Raw genomic sequence first — 21,507 nt, 5'->3', positions numbered from 1 at the left:
GCTGTGGCGGGCGGTAGCGCGGCCGCGGCGGCGGCCATGGAGGAGTGGGGCCGGGCCTACGCGCGGCTGTGCGCGGCGCCGCAGGAGCCGGTGCTGCGGCGGCTGCGGGAGGGCGGCCGCGGCCGCCTGGACCTGGCGGCTCAGGGCCTGTCGCTGGAGACGTGCGGCGCGCTGGGCCGGTTGCTGCCGGGCGCCGCGCCCTTCGCCGAGCTGGCGCTCGCTGACTGCGGCCTGAGCGAGGAAGGTGGGCGCGGGGCCGCGGCGGCTTCTCCGGGCGGGGACGGCGGGGCTGTACCGCGGTCAGCGAGGCCCGGCGGCCGGCTGGAGCCGCCACAGCTCGCGGGCGGGGCGGCTGCAGAGCGGCCCGTTTGTGTGTCGAGCTGCGGGACGCGCCCGGCCTGAGGCTGCGCGGCGGCGGGGCGGCGTAGTTTGAAGCTGTTCGTGAGCTCCTTGGTTACCAGAGGTTATTTTCTTACGTCTTAGAGAGTACGTCAGTTATTGTTGGCCTTCAATAGATGGGGTCGATGGCGGCTGCCGATACAAGAGGATTCAGATGACAATCTGCTAGGTCTAATCACCAGATCGTTAAATCTAGCAAGCATCAGGTGGGGATCCTGTAGGAGGTGGCGTGAGTCTCTGCTCGTCCCCGCTGCGTGAGCAGGACTGAAGTGTGCCAGCAAGCACTTGTCTCCATGGCTTGTTTGGACATGGGTGATGTTTGTGGCTGCATTAGGAAGGTGCAGAAAGTGACACACAGTTCCCTACCCAGGCACCTCTTTCTCTGAGAGTATGTTAAAAAACTTGCCCTGAAAGTTCAGACTTGTGCTTTCCAGCAAGTGACCGTTCACCGAGTTGTGTATTTGATCACAGCCACATCTTGTGAGCGGGCTGATGGAAAGGATGCTTTCTGTAACGGGATGAAGCTGGAACACAAAAAAGTTCCACTTAAACATAAGAAAAAACTGTTTCACGGTGAGGATGAGGGAGCCCTGGCACAGGCTGCCCAGAGGCGTTGTGGAAGCTCCTTCCTTGGAGGTCTTCAAGACACGTTCCTAAGCGACCTGACCCTGCATCTGCAGGGGGGTTGGACTGGATGATCTCTAAAGGTCCCTTCCAACCCCTGCCGTTCTGTGATTCTTCCAGCTTAGGCAGAGGGTTACAAATATGAAATAAAAAGCTTGTCTTTTTTTTTCTGCTCAGGTGTAAAACTTCTGTTGCATGGTCTTTGCTCCAACACCACAGTCAGATCTTTAGATTTGAAGGTGAGTCCGATCAAATAAAATTAAGACAAAGATGTGAGGAAGGAAATAGGAGCACAAGGTTATTCAGAATTAAAAGTCTATAGCCCCGGTGCAGGATTGTTCTACGAGATGTGTGATCTTGTAAAGTTCTTGTATTTAAGGGGCTTAGTCCTTGCCTGCTTAACACTGTGTCACACTTTTCAAAGTTACTTTGCTGCTCATCTTTGTCTGTTTTGAGTCACTTTGTGTTGATAGGAAGTTATTGCTGTGTATCTCTTGTCAGCTGCTGCTTTGTCAGATGAGGTACTTGTAGGCTTTTCTTTGGGTTTCTGTATTATTTAGTGAGTCTATAATATTTTTACTTGAGCTGTAGATTTCTACAGCTTGCCAGTGTCTTTTAGGTAGCCTGGGTTTGGAAGTAAGCATCTATTTTCAATCACGACAGTCACTCTACTGTGAGAATGACTTTCTGTATTCCTCTGGCTTATAGCTATTCCCTTGACTCTACAGCCCTAAACTGCATCACACCTTTCTTTCTCATCTGTGCTGGTGCTAGCTGAGCCCTTCTTAGTGAAGGTGTGTTGAAGTGATTCATGTTATCCATAATCAGCATTTTCTGTCCCATTGTGGGCTGTTCTGATCATGTGCTGTCCTGTGATTTCTGTGAGGTCATGGTGCCTTACAAGGCTGATGGTGTCTGTATCTGCTCTTCCTCCCATGGAGTCTTCAGTTTTCTGCAAAACTGACAGGTGAAACAGCAGTTACTCAGGCTGTGTTTGACAGACTCAAATCAGAGTTACAGCTGGGGTGCACCTGGTGGTATGTGGTGAGACAGCTGGGCTGGGACAGGGTATAGGCTATTGAACATCTGGGACTTTTGTTTCAGGGCAATAACCTGCGAACCATGGGAGCTGAGGCTTTGGGAAAACTGCTTAGGCAGAACAAATCCATCAGGAGGTAAAAAAAATTGTACCTACCTTTCTTTCTGTCACTCCTTCCAGATGGAGCACAACATTAGTAAAGGGTTGAGGGTGTATTTTTGCTGGAATAGGAAGACTATTAAGTGGTGCAGTTTCTTATGAGGGATGGGACAGGTAAAGGAGTGAGACCTGAAGGTGCTGTTTTGGAGGATGCGTCCTGCTCTCTGAAGCTGAATCTATTAGCGGAGTTGGGTGTTCAAATGAGTACTGTGGCCCAGGTAACATTCAAGCCTTTGCAACTCTCTGTTTATTCTATGAACTCCAATCTCATCTGATTTTTTCCTAGCCTCATCTTGGAATGGAACAGCCTTGGCTTGTGGGAGGAGGGCTTCTCCTTTTTCTGCCAAGGACTGGGAGCAAACAACTCTCTCCAGCGGCTGGATCTGCGCAATAACCAGATCAACCATCAAGGGGCTGGAGAGCTGGCCATGGCACTGAAACAAAATGCCAGTCTTCAGGAGCTGGGTAAGAGTGACTAGTTCATTGCTCACCTACATATGTGCATGCATACAAACACACACACACAGATCTTCAGGTTTGTTATGGCTTGCTCCAGTCTCTGCCAGCTGGTCAGTGTCATTCTCAGTTCCTGTCAGTCTGTAGCTCTTTGCAGGATTTGTGCAGGGAACAGAGGTCACAGGCTCATGGCCTTTAGAGAGTGGTAACTGTGATTGAAATCTCTGGAACCAAACCTGCAGATGAAGATTGTGTGCTTGGAGCAGAACAATTCTTAATAGTGGAGGAAATGGGTTAATTTCTATGTGTAGATGTTGTTGACATGGCTGGTGTCAGACTCTTGAGTCTTACTTCACACTTACTTTGTCTTTAATAAGGAACTTTGCCAGAATTTCCTTCAGGAAAACATGGTTCTTGGTGCCACTTCTTTGTCATCCACAAATTGTGGTAGGAAGACTCCTGAGATGAAAATGTGAGGGACAGACTTACATGCCTTTTGAGCTGTAATGGCTTCCTGCACTTAGCTGCACGTAAGATTCATCTTTGCCTTTCCTGCTGTATCATTTTCCCTTCCTCTCATTCATCCTGAAAAGGGAGACAGTATTTGCCTGTGTTTGTGCTGAGACACCTGGAATTAGCCATGCTTGTAGATTATTGTGGTTTAACCCCAGCCAGCAGCTGCCTCCCCATCGCCAGTGGGATGAGCAGGAGAACTGAAAGAAAGTAAACCTCATGGGTTGAGATAAGAGCAGCTTATTAATTGACGTTTAAAAAGGTAATGGTAGTAATTAGTAGAGAAAAGGAATATAACCAAAAGAGCGTGCAATGAACCCCAAGAAAGATAAGTAGTGCACAAAGTAATTGCTCAGTCACCCACTGACTGCTGCTCAGCCAGTCCCTGAGCAGCAATTCACCTCTCTCAGTCAACTCTCTCCAGTTATATACTAGTCATGACATCCAGTAGTATGGAATATGTCTTTGGACAGTTTGGATCATCTGGCTGCATCTTCTCCTGACTTCTTGTGCTTCTCCAGCCTTCTTGCTCGCAGGGCATGAGAAGCTGGACAATCCTTGACTTGGTGTAAACACTACTTGTCAAAAACTAAACACATCAGTGTGTTATGGACATTACTCTCATACTAAATCCAAACTACAACACTGTACCCTAGCTACTAGGAAGATAATTAACTCTGGCCCAGCCAAAACTGGGACAAGATGAATGAGAAGCACTGTTTCTCTTGAGCCCTGTGTTTCTCAGCAGATGCATGACTGCTGAGGTGAAAGTTTTCTCTCTTCTTAGATTTGCGTTGGAATAATATTGGTCTTCTGGGGGGACGAGCTTTGCTGAACTGTCTGCACAGCAACAAGACCCTGAAGAGGCTGGAGCTGGCTGGGAACAATGTTCCTAGTGACATCCTGAAAGCTGTAGGTAAGTGTTACTTGTTGAAGAGGAAGGAATCAGTAACTCCTTTCCAATTTCATTACTTAAGAGATATAGGGCACCCGCTGCTTCAGAAAAGAGCCGTTCATCCTCCGGTGCTGTTCTCAACAGCATTTACACAGTGCCTTACATTGCTTCCTCTTGTCTTGTAAGGAGAACTGGTCAGGTGGGAAGTTTCACTTTTAGCGGCAAGAGGAAAAAAGTAGTTTTGATTGAGATTACTGTGCCATGTGAATACAGGAGACTTTCAGGCTCTAGTTTGTTTCTAAGTAGCCAGGTTTGGATATGGCTAATGCAGCATGTCCTTTGTCATCCTACCCACATTGAAGTGGAATGGCTCTTCTGTCCCAGCTGAAAACAGGACAGTGCTATCTTTTCCAGTACTGCTTGCTATTCTATTGCTTTAGAAATGTGCATGCTCTTCTGCTCTCTGCATCAGAACAAGCCATGGATCACAACAAAGACCGTCAGACTATCCTGAGTGAGACCCAGAACCGAACATCTGTGCTAGCCAAGGAGATTCTGAGTCTGAAGGATGAGAAGACCAAGCAGGTCAGCAATACTGTGTGATGTCAGTTCAAATGGGGCAGCTGGAATACTACGCTTTCCCTTGGTGTCCCCATGAAACACTAAGTGACAGCACTCCTCTCTCAGAGGAGACTTTATAACTCCCTACAGCTCCCTGACAGGAGGCTGTAGTGAGGTGAGGGTCAGCTGCTTCTCCCAAGTAACAAGTGATAGGACAAGAGGAAACAGCCTCAAGTTGCCCCAGGGGAGGTTAAGATTGGAGCTGAGGCAGAACTGTTTCCCTGAGAGGGGTGTCAGCCCCTGTGCCAGGCTGCCCAGCGAGCTGGGGGAGTGCCCAGCCCTTGAAGGGATCCCAAAGCCGTGGAGCTGAGGTGCCGAGGACCGTGGATTAGTGGTAGGCTTGGCAGGGTGAGGGGAGGGCTGGGACTGCAGCAGCTTCGGGGACTTTTCCAACCAAAACCATTCTGTGGTTATTGTGCACTTTAAGTTGTGTGTGCATCTTTATGGGTGGACACACAGCATGCTTCAGTAGATTGTGTGCTTCCTCTGAGCTAGGTTGCCTAGGAGTCAAATCCATGACAGTATGGGGGTATGAACACATCTTACTGAACATACTCTGGATTCTGGAGGAGTTTCAGTGATTTTTTCACCCATATTTGTGTTTTCAGTTCTTCTTTTGCGGCTGGTTTGATATTTTTCAAGTGGTGAAACCCTAGAAATATGACTCTTTTCCTTCTGACACCTAATGGTGCTGAGTCACTATAGCTGGTGGCCTCAGTGGGATTTGATAATGAATTCATCAAATCTCCAGTTTGTTTGCTTTCAATAGAGTGGCTTGATTTGTCTTCAGCCGTCACTAGGGGAAGAAAGGTGAGAAACACAGATGCTTCAAATTGATGCTGTTTTCCCACTGATGTTTGCCTTGTTCACAGTTCTTAGATTTGATGGACACTATAGACAAGCAGAGAGAAGAAATAACCAGGAGTGACAGGTGAGCTGCATTTCTGAGTGCTTTCTGCTCTTTGATAGCAGAACTGAGCCCCCTCCATTTCTGGGCAGAAATCGCCCATCCTTTTCTCTTATTTTTTGCCTTTTTCCCCACCAAATGCAGGGTGTCTGCAGCACGAGTCAGCCAGCTGCAGGAAGCATTGGATGAGCAACACTCTATGATGAATTCACTGAAAGCCAAGTATGGAGGAGGAAAACTTTAGCTTTCCCACTGTTCTCTGCTGTATAGGCAGTGCTGAGGAGAGCTCTTAAAAGGGGGGGTAATCTCATTGAGTGGCTTGTTTACTATTTCATATAGTTCTGCAGTCATATCCAGAAATTATGGTCAGTTCAGTCCTTTGGGTTTACCTTGATCGTTACCTTGTTTTTCAGTAAAATTACAGTGCATTGGTGTAAAAGCAGGTGAATTTAAAAAAGCAATGTTAGGTAGAGCCATATGCACGTGACAGTGATTAGACTTCAAACACTGATGAAGCTGGTCATTCAGTTCTAGAGGACATTTCATTACACCATGCCTCAGCGTGGGTATGTCCTTCATACAGATTAATCAAATTGCTCCTGTCTGTGTTTAGAATTCTGTCCCTAATTTTCAACAACCTTGCAGTGGTATGAAATAACCAGCTGTGCTCTCCATGAGGGGTCCAGGCGCGGAAACAGCTCATGGAAGATAATACAGGGAGAACACAATGGTACAGCAGGCTCTGAGAAGTTCTGGGTCACTCACTGTTTGCAGAGGCTGCTGGGTGCAGAAATAAGTGGTGTCTTTCCCAGGGGCACAAAATGCCTCGTTTAGCCATCCTGATGTCATCCACTGCAAAATATGTGTTAACGTCTTGTACCAGGTAGCATAGAAGGCTCACTAGAAGTGTCTTCTTTACAAAGGACTCTAGAGACTGTTTCTGCGTATAGGCTGCAGATGACTGAAGCTGCTCTGGCTCTGTCTGAGCAGAAGGTGCACAATTTGGGAGAGCTACTGAATGCAGCAAAACAGGAACAAACCAGCATGGCTGAGCACCACTTCTTGGAGCTCCAGCAGCAAAAGCAGGTGAGCCAGATAAGTACTAGTTACATTTGAGAGCAAGGTTCCAGGTCATGCCTGTTTATGTAGACTTGGGGATGCTGGAGGGGACAGACAAGCATAATTTTTAGTGAGTTAAAAACAGTTGTCATGACAAAAGTTCTTGTCTTGTGAGTGTGAGGTGTGGAGAGGAGCCACAGTGTTTATGGAGGAGATTGGATTCAGTTGGGTGTTGGTTTGAGTAGACTAATAGTGCATTAACTATGGTTGTTAGAGGTTCTTAGTTGGATTCTCCTTGCAGGAAAGTGCTGATCGGGAAGGCAAGCTTTTGCATGACTTGTCTGCTGCCAGTGAGAAAAATCTCCTTCTAAGAAACCAGGTAGGAAAGCAAGTCCAAGGCTGAGAAGCAGGACTTAAACATTGTTCACTCCTGCTCTGTATGTCTGTACGTCCTCTCCTTTGATCCTTGTTTATGTCTCTGCTGATTGTTCTATACAGACAACTTTCTCTGCTAATAGATAAAATCTTTTGTGGTGGTAATTTCCTTGTAGGTGGATGAGTTGGAGAAGAAGTGCAGAGTTCAGCAGGATCAGTTATTCCAGGTAAAACAAGACTTGACCAACACAACAGCAGAGCTGAAGCTGCGGAATGTGCAGGCTGAGGGTGAGTGGAGAAGCAGAAACAGTTGATGTACACCTTGTGGGCTGGGCTTACTGTCCTCAAGTCCAGAGCAAGGCAGACAAGGGAGAAAGGGTGGAAGAGTTTATGATAAGAGTATAACTATAGCCTGCATAGCAGGAGTGCCAGAGTTGTGATATGCCTACTTTTAAACTACAGAACGACTGGAGGTAGAGAAGAAAAAATTTAAACAAAGCCTTGAAGACATGGAATCCCTTCGAGTAAAAGAGGTAGGAATGGTATTTCTGCACCGAGGTTAGTCTCTCTTTGGCCCGGACATACAGATTCCACCGGAGGTCATTGTTTACTGTCAGCTGCTCTTAAAGAAATTTAGTGGACTTGGACTTAGTGTGGGAATAATGGGCCATTTCTACAAGCAAAGCCTGACTGGAAACATCACACTGAAGACATTCTACTAGCTAGTAAGATTTTGTAGCTTGCAAGAGTATGGGCCAGAGTGGTACAAAGGAGTCTACAAAGGAGGCTTGGAGGCTGGACCTTGTGTCAGTCTTGCTATACATAGACGTAATTAGGAATTAGCAATCTTGCCATGCTTACTGAAATAATGAGGCATTAATGGAGGAAACTGAGACATACATGCTATATAAAACCAGTCCTTTAATGGGACTCAGCTTGCTTTTTCCTTCTATGTAATGTTTCAGGAGCATTCTGTCTGAGTGTGGACGGGACAAGAGGCTGTGACCACTGCTCTCCGGACTGTGTATTTATGTGTGAAATCTCACAAAAAAAATATACAGCAATAGATTTTGAAGTCTTGTAAGAAAAGATGTAGGCCAGGAAGATGTCAGCCACATTACACTAGAAAATTAATCTCTGGTCTTTTGTACCACTTGAAGGCAAGAGCTCAGTCTCTGTGCCTTTCATCTTGGCCTGGAAGGTGATCTCTGTGTAAAGTTCTCAGTTTTTAGAGGGCAGATTCTATTATATTACAGTTTCCTAGTGGAGGTCTGAGGGAGGTAAGAGGTTTTATTTGGTAGTAGGTGGGTCAGTGAGAGGATATTCTTTCTCAGGTCAAGTGGCCATACTGCTGTGCCTAGAATTGGTGGATTTCTGTCACTTGCCTAAATGGTTGCTACTGCTTTGCAGGTGGATCATATGGCACAGCACTTTGAGGCCAGGGAACGTTCCATGCAGGACAGGATCCAGAGGCTGGAGGCCAGCAAGATAGCTCTGGAGGAGGTGAGAATGAATGCCCCAGGCATGTTGGAGTGCTCCGATAGTAATGGCAGAAGGCTGCCAGGGAAGCTTTGTGGAGTCTTCCTTTGCTGACCTATGTAAAGAACAGAAAATGGCTAACCACTTAACCAGCTGAAATGATTTTTACTGCTTTGGAGTAAAGGAGAAAGTTCTAAGGAGAAACTTGTAGATTTTGATTGAACAAAGTAAAGATTCTTAGCATGGTTTGACTTCACAGGTTTCTCATGTGGTGCCAAGTAGTGTAGCGTATTATCTCCTCATCTATTCCCCCAGCTAAATGCAACACTGCCCTCTCCTATTCCTCTGTCTTTGGAAAGCTTCACTCATTATTTGGCCTCATATAACTGAAATTCTCATTGAATTTAGGTGTCAATCTCGGTTAGAAGAGGCATGTACTCTCTGTTTGTCTTCCCTTCCCCTGAGTAGGGGAGACAGTTGTGTCACATTGTTGCCTGCAACTGGAAACTGCTCATGTTTTCTGTCCAGTGTTGCAGCTTCTCTATCTGGAACAATCTTTCATGTTCCTGTGTCAGGAGCTGAGCCAAGTCAAAGCAACTTCACTCACTGAGCGAGGAAAGGCAGAGGAGGAGTTAATAAAAGTCCGGAATCAAGCACGGTTGGAGGAGGTAAGGACAAGACCTGCGTGCAGGCTGGAGTGGCTTTGGCTGATTAGCCTGTTTTTTGTCTTGGGAAACTGCTGAGTAACTCCCTGCTCTGGATTTCACTTGCCTGGAAATAGTATTATTTCTGAGGAAGGAGTCCTGAAAAGTCTGCTTTGAGTTGTCTTCAGGACATAACCACCGTCCCCACCTACTCTGTGCTTTCTAGTACTAATGGAATTGATGTGGATATTGTCAGAGCAGAATTTTGTTTAAGTTGTCAAGTGGTGAAGCTAAAAGCCAGGTGTCAGTCCTCCTGTTTAACAGCAGCTTTCATGGGCTGCTCTGGACTCAGGGAAAACTTCCACAGGTGGCTACTGTTGTAGGATAAAACGTCACTGTAGAATTGAACTTTGTGAAATGGCAATGAAGTCAACATGCTGTCAAAGAGAACAAAGGATGAGGAAATACACCAAAACTATGAGAATGTAACATCACTAAAGAAAATACTGAATTGCAAACACAAAAGCTGACGTGTTTGTGGTGGGACACAGCAGTTGCTTAGCTGCGTACAGCAGTGTTTCAGAGACATTTGGCATTTGGAGGAAGTGAAGACAGAGCATTAGTTGTGAACACTAGCAGTGACATTGGTGCTCCTACCAAGGACATGCCTCTGTTTTTCAGTGGGTGAGCTGGGCCTTCCAGCATCTCCATCAGAATGTTTTCCCTAGCAACAGAAAGGAAAGCAGCTCAGATTCACTCCTGAATGCAAGGGAGAAGCACCGTATGCACCATGGCCTGCACTTGTTCTTCAGCAACGATTGACTCAACTAAAGATTCGCTGTGCTTGGAAGAAAAGGGAGAATCCCTTTGCAGGAACGGAGTGAGACTGATGTATTTTCATTTGTCTTTGTGTCTTACAGCAGCAACGACTAGAACACTTAGAAGAGAAACTGCGTCTGATGACCGAGTCACGGGATGAAGCTCAGAACTTCTGCCTTAAGCAAAAACAAATGGTTGCTGAGGCCCAGGCCAAAGCCAGTCAGTTCGGCCTGCAGGCTGATGGACTCAGGAGGCGGCTAGAGGAACTTCAGCAGGTACTTTGGACTGGAGTAGAGATGTGGTCACCACAGGGGCAGAGCAAGTTACCAAAGTCGCTTCATTATTCTCGGATTTGTCTTTGTGTGTCAGGACCTGAACAGCAAGGAAGAGGAGAAGGTGGCAGAGGTGAATAAAGTGAAAGTTGAGTTACAGGAGCAGATTGGACACCTGCAGGCTGAACGCACAGCACAGGACGGGCTGAGAGAGAAGATTGCAGCCCTGGAGAGACAGATGAAAGGTGAGGGATCCTTTCATGCTTCTCAAATGGTAGTGCTAAGTTAACCTCCAGTGGGCCTAGTACTGAGCTATGCTTACAGGTAGCATCAACAGTGCTCTCTGACTGTGAGTTACAGCTGTGAATTTTACTCTCCATCCTGATGTATTTGAAGGGAATCTTGTCCTCATTTTATAGAGACCAAGACCCACAAAACTACCCAAAGCTGTGCAGCAAACAAAATGTTTCTATTTCTTACAAAGTGACGTATAACCTCTTGTTATCAAATCCTCTTACAGTGTCTCATGCAGCTTTTTTCATGTGCCTGTTCTAACGTGTCTATAACATGTCATTCCTGTTTATTCTAGAGACATCCTGATTTTCCTTACTAATACTGCTCTTCTTCCACAGCCCTGTCAAGTAGCCACCGTGAGGCACTGCTGGACAAAGAAAGTGAAATCTCTATACTTCTGGAGAAGCTGAGAATGAAAGAGGCTGACATCTCCAGGATGAGAGAACAAGAGGCCCAGCGAGCAAGTTTCTTGCAGAATGCCATCATGGCATATGTGCAGGGCTCCCCCTTGGAAACCCACAGTTCTAGGAAATGAGAGTGTGGATTGTCAAGAAAAGGGTGAGCAATTCAGGTACAGACCCTTCTTTCAAAATGGGACAATTTTGTCAGAGTGGGGTGACATGAAGGCTTTCAAACATGGAAAATTGCCCTTGCTCTTCAGAAATCTTGTTCCTGATTGCATAAAGGAGAGGAGGAAACAAGTGTCCAGGGCTGGGATAGAGGCTCATAGGTCTGAGGTCATGGTGTGGAGCCCTTCCCCTGCACTGCTACAGCATTTGAAGTAGTTTCTGTGTCCTTTTATACAACACCAGTCTGTCGGCACACCCTGTTGTTACCAGGGGGTTGTGTGTTCCCCCCAGGCAGCAGCCCTGCAGCATTTGCATGGATGCCAGGGCTGTTCACAGGGAAACCAGATAAACAACAGGCAGCGTTTACAGTTCTCTGTAGATAGGAGCCATTTACTCTGCTCATGGGGTCCTGAAGCTGCTGGAAACACCACGTCCTACCCACCTGTGCTTTTATACCCAGGGCTTACAGATGGAAGCAGTGACTGACAGGGGGCTTGCTTTGGCTCTTTTACCTCACCCGTCCGTGGCTCTGGCTGTAGTAATGTGTGCGGTGGCTATCCATATGCTTGTTGGACAACTGGCCTTTGGCCTTGGTTCAAGTCAATACAACACCAACTGGCATGGAAGGGGGGGTGCTGGGTGTGAGAGGTCAGCATCTTTGCTTACGCACTATGAACCACAGCCCCTCACTGGAGGTTTTGTGGGCAAAATGGATCGAGATTTAATTGCATTATGACAAATGCCAGAACTGTTCTGATGGCTTCTCAGGATCCTGGAGCTGAGTGCAATTGTCTGAGCTCTGCCCTGGAGACGAGCTACTGGGAAGCTGCTACTCAGTATGCAAAGGGGAGAAGGTGCTTCCTTTTCCTGGTAACATTAAGTCCTCATGTGTCACGGAGGAAAGGAAGGGATGTGAAGGTCTGAATCAGAGAAAGTGGAGACCTCTGTCAGGGCAGCAGTATGAGAGCCTCCTCTGAGTTTCTGCAGTGAGTCTGTGGTGGGAGAAATGAAATAGCAGTACACATTTTAAGAGGCAACTGGAAAAGGAAACTTTCTACGTGGGCAGGTTGATTTCTGTTTGTGATTTTTTCATGAGTTTTGCTCTGTTTTTTAATAAAGAGCGGTTTCATTTTCATGTAGCACTGGATAGTGACAAGCTGGATGGTTGGCTGATGGGGATGGAGGGAAGGACCTGCTGCAGTGTTACTCTTATGAAGATCCTGCTAGTCTGTCCTGGATTATAGGTGAATAAGCTAAGTATGTCTACAGAGTTTGGTTCTGGACTGTGGTAAAAGCAGAGAAGCTGGAAACCCTAGGTCCCAATCCCAAGGAGAGGAGAAAGCCTGTGTTGATAGCTAGGTAATATAGGGGTGGGGGGCAGCTTTGTAGACCAGCAAGTAAAGGAACAGCAACACTGGTTGTTGTGAGACAGTACCGCTACACAAGTTCTCTCTTTTCTTGGTATGGAGTACGTTGAGAGGTGAAGGAATCTACAAGTCATCTTCATACAGAACTTGCACTGCGGCACTCTTGTTCCTCAGTGACTCCGGGCAGATGCTGGTCAAATCTGCAGTTACACTGCAGCCGGGTTTCAAAGCTTCATCCTTGGGCCAGGGGCTATGCGCTGTGGGAGCCCGGGCAGAACCCATGCTGGTTCAAGGGGCAGCGCACGAGTAGTTTACCGCTCGGCGCTGGGACAGGCGGAGAGCCCGGGGCGGCAGCGGGACGGGGCCGGTGGCTGCGGGGAAGAGGGCGGGCGAGGGGCGGGCTGGGCCGGCGCTGCACGTGCGCTGCCGCCCTTTGCAGGAGCCTCCGTCCTCCCGGCCGGGCCCTCGGCGCCCGCGGCGGCAGGTCCACGGGCGGCCCCCGGGGCAGCGCGGGCGGCGGGCGCGGAGCGGGGCCGGCGGGAGCCCGGCGCGGCGGGGCGGGCCCGGCGGGGCGCCCGCCCCCGCCGCAGGGCTCGGCTGGGCTCGGCCGCGCTCGGCTCGGCTCGGCTCGGCCCCGCCCCGCGGCGCGGGCTGTCACTGCGGCGGAGTCGCGGCGGCGCCGCCATCGCGGGCAGATGCAGGCGATCAAGTGTGTGGTGGTGGGCGACGGGTGAGTGCGCGGCGGCCGCGCCTCGGCCCTCCGCAGCGCCGCACAAAGCGGGCCCGGGCCCGGCGGCGCCGGCGGGAGGGAGGCAGGGCCCGGGCCGGCCCCGCCCCGCGGCCCGGGAGAGCCGCATCCGCCAGCGGGAGGCGCGGCGAGGCCCGGCCCGGCCCGGCGTGAGGCGCCGCGCTGAGAAGCCCGGGCGGGGGCGACGGCTGCGCCCTTCTGCGGCCGGGAGCCCTCAGCTGCGGGGCCGCCGCGGCGCTGGCGACGGGTGTGCGCGGTGGCGGCTGAGGAGATGGGGCACCCGGCGCCGCGGGCCCGGCTCCGCGGGCACCGCCATCGGCACGGGCACCGGCACGGCCACCGGCACGGCCACGGCCATCGGCACGGGCACCGGCACGGGCACGGGCACGGGCACGGGCACGGCCATGGGCGCCGGGGCCGAGAAGGCGCCGCCGCCACTCGTTGGGAGACTGGGGCCTGCTCCGGTGCTGCCCAGCGCCAGCTGCTCCCTTTTCAGTTCATAAACGTGGGTCTTCACCTCTTACTAGCACGGTTCGGTTCCACGTCTTGTAGTGTCCTGGCTGGGAATTGAACACCTTTTCATGCGTTTTAAATGTCTCTCGTTATTTTGGTAGGCGCCTGTGTTTCACTGCTTTTTGTCATACGGGCACAGTTCATCACGAATTCCTACCTAAAAATCTGGATGTTCACAGGTGTTTCTCATTTCTCCTTTTGTTGCTTGTGTTCCACGGTGAAGCATGGTGCAGTCTCTGGTTTTGCTATGTGCCTTCTTGCCCTTCTCTGTAGGCTTTTCCTATGTGCCTTTTTTCTGAGCACACATCTGTAGGCAAGATGCAGGCATGCGGTAGATTTATGGTGCTTTGTAGCTTGTCCTGCACATTTTTCCTCATAATTCCTGTTTGCTTTTCTGATTGCTGCAGCAAGCACAGCTGAGATACAGAAATCTCACTGTGAACTGGTCATAGGCAGAGTCTGGTCTTTCCACCCTCCCATGCATGCTACACCCCCTAGCACACACTTGGATCGAGGTCTTCCAGGTTCCAGCCTATAGGGGCTAAAAGGGCCACCCGCCAGACCAGCACAGTCTTCTTGTGGAGGGGAGAACAACAGCTGGGAGCACAGCGTGTTGGAAATGGACTGAAGATGTTCAAAACGGTGTTTTGCTTTAAGGTCAAATTGTGAGTGCAGAGATTCATTTGGGTATTAAGCCAGTTTAATCACAGATACGTGTGTTTTTTGTGAATAATGTGACTTCCCTGTTAGGGGGGAGAGAGGTTGGAGGAGTGGCTAGTGTAGTGGTTCCTTACACAATCTCCCTGTTCTCTGAGAGCAGGGACCAGACACAAGAGAAAAGCAGTGTGGCTTCTGTAGTGGTTCTCGCTGTGCTTTGTGTCATCCTGGCTGAGGACTGTGAGGTCCCCTGGTGTCTCTTGTTTACTGCTGCAGTTATAGAATTGGGTAGAGGATGCCCATTTCTGTTGGCTATTTGTTGTCTGTTGGACATGTGTAACAGACAGCTTTTCCTGTCAGTGGCAGTCACAGTCTGTTTCTCTGGAAAGTTCTCTGCGGTTTGTAACTTTCAGTGATGAAGAGGTTGTTTATGCTCCTATCCTGTTTGTATAGTTCTGCTTTTGCCTTCTCCTGCAGGGCTAACTAAAGCTCATGTGCTTGCACAATTGCCAGCCAGGTCCCTGCCAGCTACCATCATTGGCTTGACCAGTCCCACCTGTCTTGAACAAAGCCAGAAGTGGAGATTTTCAGTGACCTACACCAATGCTCATTTTTATTTATGGATATTTATTTTTCTCCTTTGTGTTTATTGACATTGAGTTCCTGTATCTGAGGAGCTTGAATAATTCTGTGTTGTGGCGCCTTTTCTCACCTCGCTGTTTACTAATTTTGTTAGATGACTACGGCTGTGTTGAGCCCAGCACAGAACCCAGGTTGATTCCCTCTCTTTTGGTTCCTGTAACCAGGACATTTTGCCTGGTGTTTTGCTGGGGCAGCGTGGGTGGGGAAAAGGGGTGGGCAAGAGCAAGGTCACGCGAGTCCTCAGGCCAGGTGCACATTGTGAGTTCAGGTCTGGTCCCTGACAACCAGCAGATTCCAGCCTGCTACAGGTGTGCTCTCTCATGAGATAACTCTTTACCTACCCTTATTTTTCTGTGGGGAAAGGGTGAGTTTTACAGTGCCTACTGCTGCACCCTTCTTATGCTTGTCACTCTTATCCCCTGTAGAGCTGTAGGGAAGACCTGCTTGCTGATCAGTTACACCACGAATGCTTTTCCTGGAGAATACATCCCCACTGTGTGAGTAATGGCCTTGGGCTTCAGTTGCTTTTTGTTCTGTATGCATGTGTCTGTAAAAGTTGATTTTGTAGGTGGGGAGAGGCTGTCCCAAGTCAGGCTACGAACTCCACACATGAGGATGCCAGTGGTGTGGCTATGTGAGGAGGGTGCACTGTCCCCACTGGAGCTGTGTCGCAATGTCCTCTCCTGTTTCACTGCCCCCTTGGGTTTCATATAGAGATATTTGGGTCACAGCAAGATTGTCACTGATAGGGACCCTTTCTTGACAGGTTTGATAACTATTCTGCCAATGTCATGGTAGATGGAAAGCCAGTAAACCTAGGCCTCTGGGATACAGCAGGGCAAGAGGATTATGACCGACTGCGGCCTCTTTCCTATCCACAGACGGTGAGTGCTGGGCTTGGACTGGTTTATTACTGCTCCCTCCTGGGGACAAGGAAGCTCCCAAGGACAACTAGGCCATTGTCCTTTGGGGAAGGTCTTGAGTTCCAGCAGATGAAACCATAATTCTGGTTGTCGAAAAAGTATCACAGCTGAATTCCTCCCAAGACATTGTCTTAGTCTAGTCCCTGCTTTGTAATGGTATTTGAACAGTTACGTGTACCATAGAGAAACTGAGGTAAAAGAAATGGTGCGGGGCTGCTGTGTAGCCAAGACGTGTTCCATATTGCCTTTCTCTTTGTGGCACAGCTCCCTCTTGGGCTGCACTAGAAGTGTTCTCCTGGCTGTAGTAATTCCAATATAGGCCCCCCCTAGCAGGGGTGAAGCCTGTAGCATCGTTAGGGTATTTGTGGCCGCAGGCTCTGAACATGCAGAGCCTGGCATTGTAAAAGGCGATGAAGTCACACACTCCCAAGTCCATTCTTTCCCTCTCTTGAGTTAGTTTAGCACCTTAATGAGGAAGAATTACTTAGAGCTGCAATCCTTGCTTGTGGGAGGAGGCTGTCTACTGTTAGACTCCCTCTCCACCCCTGCTCCATTATCTCTAGCTGTTTCTTCATGGCTGACTCTCTTGTTTCTGCACAGGATGTTTTCTTGATCTGCTTCTCCCTCGTGAGTCCAGCCTCCTTTGAGAATGTCAGAGCCAAGGTAAAGTGTTCTCCTTCTGGGTGAAACAGTAAAGTCCCCTTGTTCACCCAGTACCATACCTGCAAGCCCAAAATTTCTAGCAGTTGTGTTTTGAGGTGATGTAGTCCACAGGTTTTCAAAGGGGAATACTTTTTATTCATGACTATTTTGGCTAAGTTTTTGTGGTTTTTGAATGTGCTTCTTAAAGAAGGGATGTCCTAGAAGCCAAAATGCAATTATGAGAAGCACTGTATGGAGAGTTGTCCGGGCACTGTCACAATTCCCTGTCTTGGTGCCTTCATGATTACATCTGCACCATCTTTCTACGGAGCATATTCAGAACTCTAGGCAGAAGTATCCTGTTCAGGTTTTGCCACCATACCAGATATCAGAATAAACCTTGTTCCCAGTAGTAAATGCATCCTCATGGTTGCATCTACTGCTGTAGCTTTCCTTGCTCTGTGTCTCTGTTTCAGTGGTACCCTGAGGTCCGACATCATTGCCCAAATACACCCATCATCCTGGTGGGCACCAAGCTGGACTTGAGGGATGATAAGGACACCATTGAAAGGTTACGTGATAAGAAACTGGCCCCCATCACATACCCCCAAGGTCTGGCCATGGCTCGGGAGATTGGTGAGTCTTGTGTGTTGGCAGATCTCCATGGCATTGAGCTTTCTATTTTGGAGTGGGTGAGGGACAGGATATCCTGGTGGGACTGGAGTGGTTGAGCTGGAGCTCTTTTTCCCTTAGGGTCGGTAAAGTACCTCGAGTGCTCTGCCCTGACGCAGCGGGGCTTGAAGACCGTGTTTGATGAAGCCATCCGGGCCGTGCTCTGCCCACCGCCCGTCAAGAAGCCTGGCAAAAAGTGCACCGTGTTTTGAGGGCTGTGGCCTCGGTGCTGGCTCAGCATGTTGTCATCCTCTTGACAGATTGCATATTAGCTGGGTGTTTCTGGAGGGGGCTGGGAGGTGTAGGGCCCTTCATCATGTACGAAGTCAGTGTTTTTTAAATGTCTCTTTGATTTAACGTCAGTGTTGATGTGAAGGGGCAGTAGGGGAAGGAGACAGCCCCGAGGGGAGATATAATGGGGAAGGCAAGGTAGCTCCTTGGGGCAACAGGCTGTTTTGGCTCTCCTGAACTCCAAGCTGAAAGGGCTGAGACATCCATCGTGTTCTGGAAACACCTGGTTTCAACTTGCAGGTGAAACAGGTGGTGAAGATCCTTATGGGAGTGGGGAGGGAGCTGCTAGGAATGGTGCTGAATGACAAGAGCAGCTGGGAGAATGGTAGGGTCTCCTTGCCCAGCCTGCTGTGGCTAACAGTTAACAAATTGGTGCTCTAGCAGATATGTGCCTGAGACTGTTAAATCACCAGCCCCAGAAGTAAATGAGATATGAAGCTGAAGAACTAATTATTAGGTGCTTTACTGGATACTAGCCAAACTCAATGAATGAAACAGCCCTGTGCAATCAATGCATTTGCCTTTTTGTGTGTGCACACCCTAGGACAGCGTGGTGCTGCTCCCCCCATCAGTCTTAAGCAGGGCCTCCCCACCCTAATCCAGTCTCTGCAGAGCAGGGCTGTGGTTGTTGCCTCTGTTTTGTTTTTTTCTACTAAAGACAGCAAAGGAAGCAATGAGGAGTCTGCTAACTTCTTCTTTCCCTTTCCACTGAAAGTGCAGGTGGGCTCTATGGATTTGGATGGAACAGGGAGAGCTTCTGAAAGGTTGGAGGGGGGGAATAGGGTTGGAAGTAAGGCAGGTCCAATTTCTAATCATCATGTAGAGTGACAAGATAAAACCTTATTTGGTGCAATAAACATTCTCCATGACGGCGTATGTGAGCTTTATTATTTAGCAGCCTTCTACAGGTAATTTTCTGCCTCACTTCTCATACAGGTTCCAGCCCTGCTGCCCCTCTTCTCCAGCAAGACTAGGCCTGTGTCATTGTTTTCTATCCAGTTTACATCTATGCAGTACTAATATGAAAATTAAGGCCAGCTGTGAAGTGCAGGTGCCATCTTAGGAGACAAGAAATCCCCCATCAACCATCAGGGAGCTGCCAGTTGTCATAGCACTCTTATCACTCAGCAGGAAGAGAATGCTGTTCACCACATCATCCACCTCTGGAACCAGACACAGAGAACATCTGATGCACACCTCAAATTGTACTAGAAAAGGTATGCCTCTGACCTCTACACATAACTGCAGCAGGGAAGTGTCTCTGTCCCCCACTGTTCTTGATGCAGTCAGTATATAGGACAGTGTATCTGGGAGCTGAACATCAAAAACTCCTTGTTGTGGTACTTCATTCACAGCAAGCACCTGTGCTCCCCTCCCAGTCATATTTATAAACAATATAATAGTACATTTCACTTGTCCTGAGAGGAGAAAGCTGCAGAAGGGGGGAAATAAGGTTGATTCTTGCTCTGTCCTCATCAAACGCTGAGGACTCATTTAGCTGAGTTGTGACTTTTCCCACAAAAAAAGCAAGGTGTGCCTATGGCTGCGATGTCAATTAGAAGGAAGGCTTGGATACAACAGAAGAGCCCAGAGTGGCAACAAATCTACACCACTGACCTGCAAACTTTCCTAGTGGAATCCGATTAATCATGGCAGCAGATTTCTGAGGGTCACTCCAGTTAATTCTCCCCATGTCAGTCATAACCACTGTGGGGTTCACAGTGTTCACCCGAATCTGGGACCAAGAGCAAAAACAAGATCTAACCATACTGCTGAGAGGAAAGGCTCGGGTTCAGCTTTCACACGTTTCTTTCCCTAATGAATCCTACCTTGTGGGGTCCCAGTTCCAGTGCCATTACCTTGCTCAGCATATCCAAAGCACTTTTTGTGGAACCTGCAAGAAAAGGGAAGAACAGGAGGCATTTAAGTGCACAGCACTTGGTCTGGAACACACACAAGTATTTCACTGGCCTGAACTGGCAGCCAAGGCCTGGGTGGTTGTGGGTCTCCCTCCAGCCAGTCAAAACGGAGGGGCACAAACTTACAGTAAACAGCGTGATCCCGCAGAGCACGCTGAGAGGCCTGGCTAGAGACATTCACAATTGCACCTGGCACCCCCTGTGCAATCATCTGCCGAGCAACAATCTGGGGGGAGGGAGAAAACAAACAACAGGGATGCCAGAGCCATAACAGGAGAAATTGTTTCATTCAGTAGGAACCTTGCTGGGCTATCAGGGTAAGCAAAAGAGAAAAAACACCTGGAGAAGGTCAGTCCTCGCTGTCTCCTATGTACAAGAGTGTGAGTGAAGGGACTGTACAAGAGTGAAGGGGCTGTACAGGCAAGTTGTCAGGTTGACTATGAACTGCAGTCGCTTTAGCCCCCACAGTAGGCACTTATCTCTGCTGCACAGAACAGCTCAGTGACTGCTGCTGGTGGAGATGACTGCAGGGACGGTTCTTCCTCACCTGGGAAACGTGGAGCACAGCCTGAAAATTCACATCGAAAGACCTACAAATAAATCAAATGTAAAAGTTAAAGAGTGGTTGTAGCCCGGGTCAGAGAGGAGCTGACTTGGGAGGCAGCAGAGGACAAACGCTGCTGGTATCTTGGTGAAAGATTTACGACACGGTAAAGAAAAGCAAGTAGACATAAGCAGCAACAATCAACAAGTCCTGAGAAAGGGAACGTTAGTCTTTTCCAAGGATGCACATCTGCCCGGTGCCTGCGCTGCAGCTGCTCCCTTCCCTAAGAGACACCAGTTGCTGGTGGCCGTTCTGCCGAGGCTCGGCCGGGGCACTCACCGCTCCAGGGCCGGCCGCGTCACCTCCAGGAAGGGCTGCAGCACCGCCACGGCCGCGTTGTTCACCAGCAGCTCGAAGGGCCCCGCCGCGCCCACTGCCGCCTCCGTCGCGTCCCAGTCGGCCAGGTCCAGGCACAGCGCTTCGACGCCCGGGCACTGCGGTGAGCGAGCCGCCGTGGGTCGGGGGCCGCGGAGCAGCCGAGGCGGGGAAGGACGTTCCCCGGGGAGGGGGTCCCGGGGCCGAGGGAGGATGGGGGTGGTCTCGGGGGGTACCTCTCGCGCGAGGCTCTCCAGGTCGGCCGCGGTGCGGCTGAGCGCGGTGACGCGGGCCCCGGCCCTGCTGAGCGCCACGGCCACGGCGCGCCCGATCCCTGCGGGGAGACGGCGTCAGCCCCGGCCCCGGCCCCGGCCCGGCCCCGCACCCCCGGCCCCGGCCCCGCGCCCCGGCCCCGGCCCGCCGCCCCGGCACCTTTGCCGGCGCCAGTCACCAGGGCCCGGCGGCCGCGGAAGCTGAGCTGCGGCTCCATGCTGCGGGCGGACTGCGGCCTGGGCGGGCCCGGGGCCGGGTGCGGTGGGACGGCCGGACGGGGCAGGGCTTGGGCTGCTGGCGGGGGCCCAGCGCTGCGGGCCGCGGGCCTTGCGGCGGCTGCTTCTCAGCCCCAGCCCCGGCCAGGGAGGAACGGCGCCGGCCCACGCTGCTGCAGCCCGCCGTTCCCCTGAAAGGACGCGTCCAGAAGCCATTTCTGGGCTCCTTCCACGAGACAGGAGCACGCAGACATTTTCACGGCTCTGATCCGTGTTCAAGAATCATAATGAGAGGCCGCAGAAAAAGAGGCTTTTTACCGGATGAGAAGGGCTGCCATCTCTGTCCCCTTGGAACTTGCCAAGGAAGTTTCTCGACAGCCCAAGTCTAATAGTCATTGTCTAGAAAATCAGCTGCAAATCCTGGGCTCCAGTTGCCCAAGGACCTGGGCATACAGGATTTCTCACACAGCACCTGTGATAGCTGTGTGCTAGAAGGTACAACAGAAAATCAGGCTAGGGCTTGCCAAGGGGTCATAGATAAGCTAAGCTGTTGCACCACAATTTACTTCCAACACCTGACTTGCAACGCTGGCATTGTGTAA

At 50.0% G+C, this 21,507-nt stretch overlaps 3 protein-coding genes across 5 annotated transcripts; 2 read left to right on the top strand and 1 right to left on the bottom strand.

Annotated features, from left to right (window-relative positions):
• The first annotated feature begins 18 nt into the window (after positions 1–18).
• LRRC45 (leucine rich repeat containing 45) lies at positions 19–11,219 on the top strand. The gene is made up of 17 exons (XM_062010547.1): positions 19–244; positions 1,201–1,262; positions 2,128–2,198; positions 2,508–2,686; positions 3,978–4,106; positions 4,558–4,670; positions 5,579–5,637; positions 5,758–5,835; positions 6,564–6,699; positions 6,974–7,051; positions 7,224–7,335; positions 7,510–7,580; positions 8,458–8,550; positions 9,102–9,194; positions 10,091–10,264; positions 10,359–10,506; positions 10,894–11,219. Exons 1-17 carry the CDS (start codon positions 37–39, stop codon positions 11,088–11,090), a joined length of 2,001 nt encoding a protein of 666 aa, XP_061866531.1. The 5' UTR covers positions 19–36; the 3' UTR covers positions 11,091–11,219.
• RAC3 (Rac family small GTPase 3) lies at positions 11,045–20,535 on the top strand. 3 transcript variants are annotated; one of them, XM_062010551.1, is made up of 6 exons: positions 11,045–11,126; positions 15,477–15,548; positions 15,818–15,935; positions 16,575–16,637; positions 17,093–17,252; positions 17,370–18,451. In XM_062010551.1, exons 1-6 carry the CDS (start codon positions 11,047–11,049, stop codon positions 17,498–17,500), a joined length of 624 nt encoding a protein of 207 aa, XP_061866535.1. In that variant the 5' UTR covers positions 11,045–11,046; the 3' UTR covers positions 17,501–18,451. The 3 variants fall into 3 exon arrangements, with proteins under 3 accessions (XP_061866535.1, XP_061866534.1, XP_061866533.1); XM_062010550.1 differs by lacking the exons at positions 11,045–11,126; positions 17,370–18,451 and adding exons at positions 13,092–13,221; positions 18,516–20,535; XM_062010549.1 differs by lacking the exon at positions 11,045–11,126 and adding an exon at positions 13,092–13,221.
• On the bottom strand, positions 18,446–20,933 carry DCXR (dicarbonyl and L-xylulose reductase). The gene is made up of 8 exons (XM_062010548.1): positions 20,850–20,933; positions 20,654–20,751; positions 20,382–20,536; positions 20,046–20,088; positions 19,625–19,724; positions 19,409–19,473; positions 19,197–19,314; positions 18,446–18,742 (listed from the first exon to the last, which is right to left on the bottom strand). The coding sequence occupies exons 1-8, from the start codon at positions 20,905–20,907 to the stop codon at positions 18,639–18,641; spliced, it is 741 nt and encodes a 246-aa protein (XP_061866532.1). The 5' UTR covers positions 20,908–20,933; the 3' UTR covers positions 18,446–18,638.
• Between the last annotated feature and the right edge of the window lie 574 nt (positions 20,934–21,507).

The sequence above is a fragment of the Colius striatus genome, chromosome 18 (assembly GCF_028858725.1).
Source record: "Colius striatus isolate bColStr4 chromosome 18, bColStr4.1.hap1, whole genome shotgun sequence".
Lineage (NCBI taxonomy): Eukaryota > Metazoa > Chordata > Aves > Coliiformes > Coliidae > Colius > Colius striatus.
The sequence above is the reverse complement of the archived record's forward strand: the minus strand, read 5'-3'. Positions and strand labels throughout refer to the sequence as shown.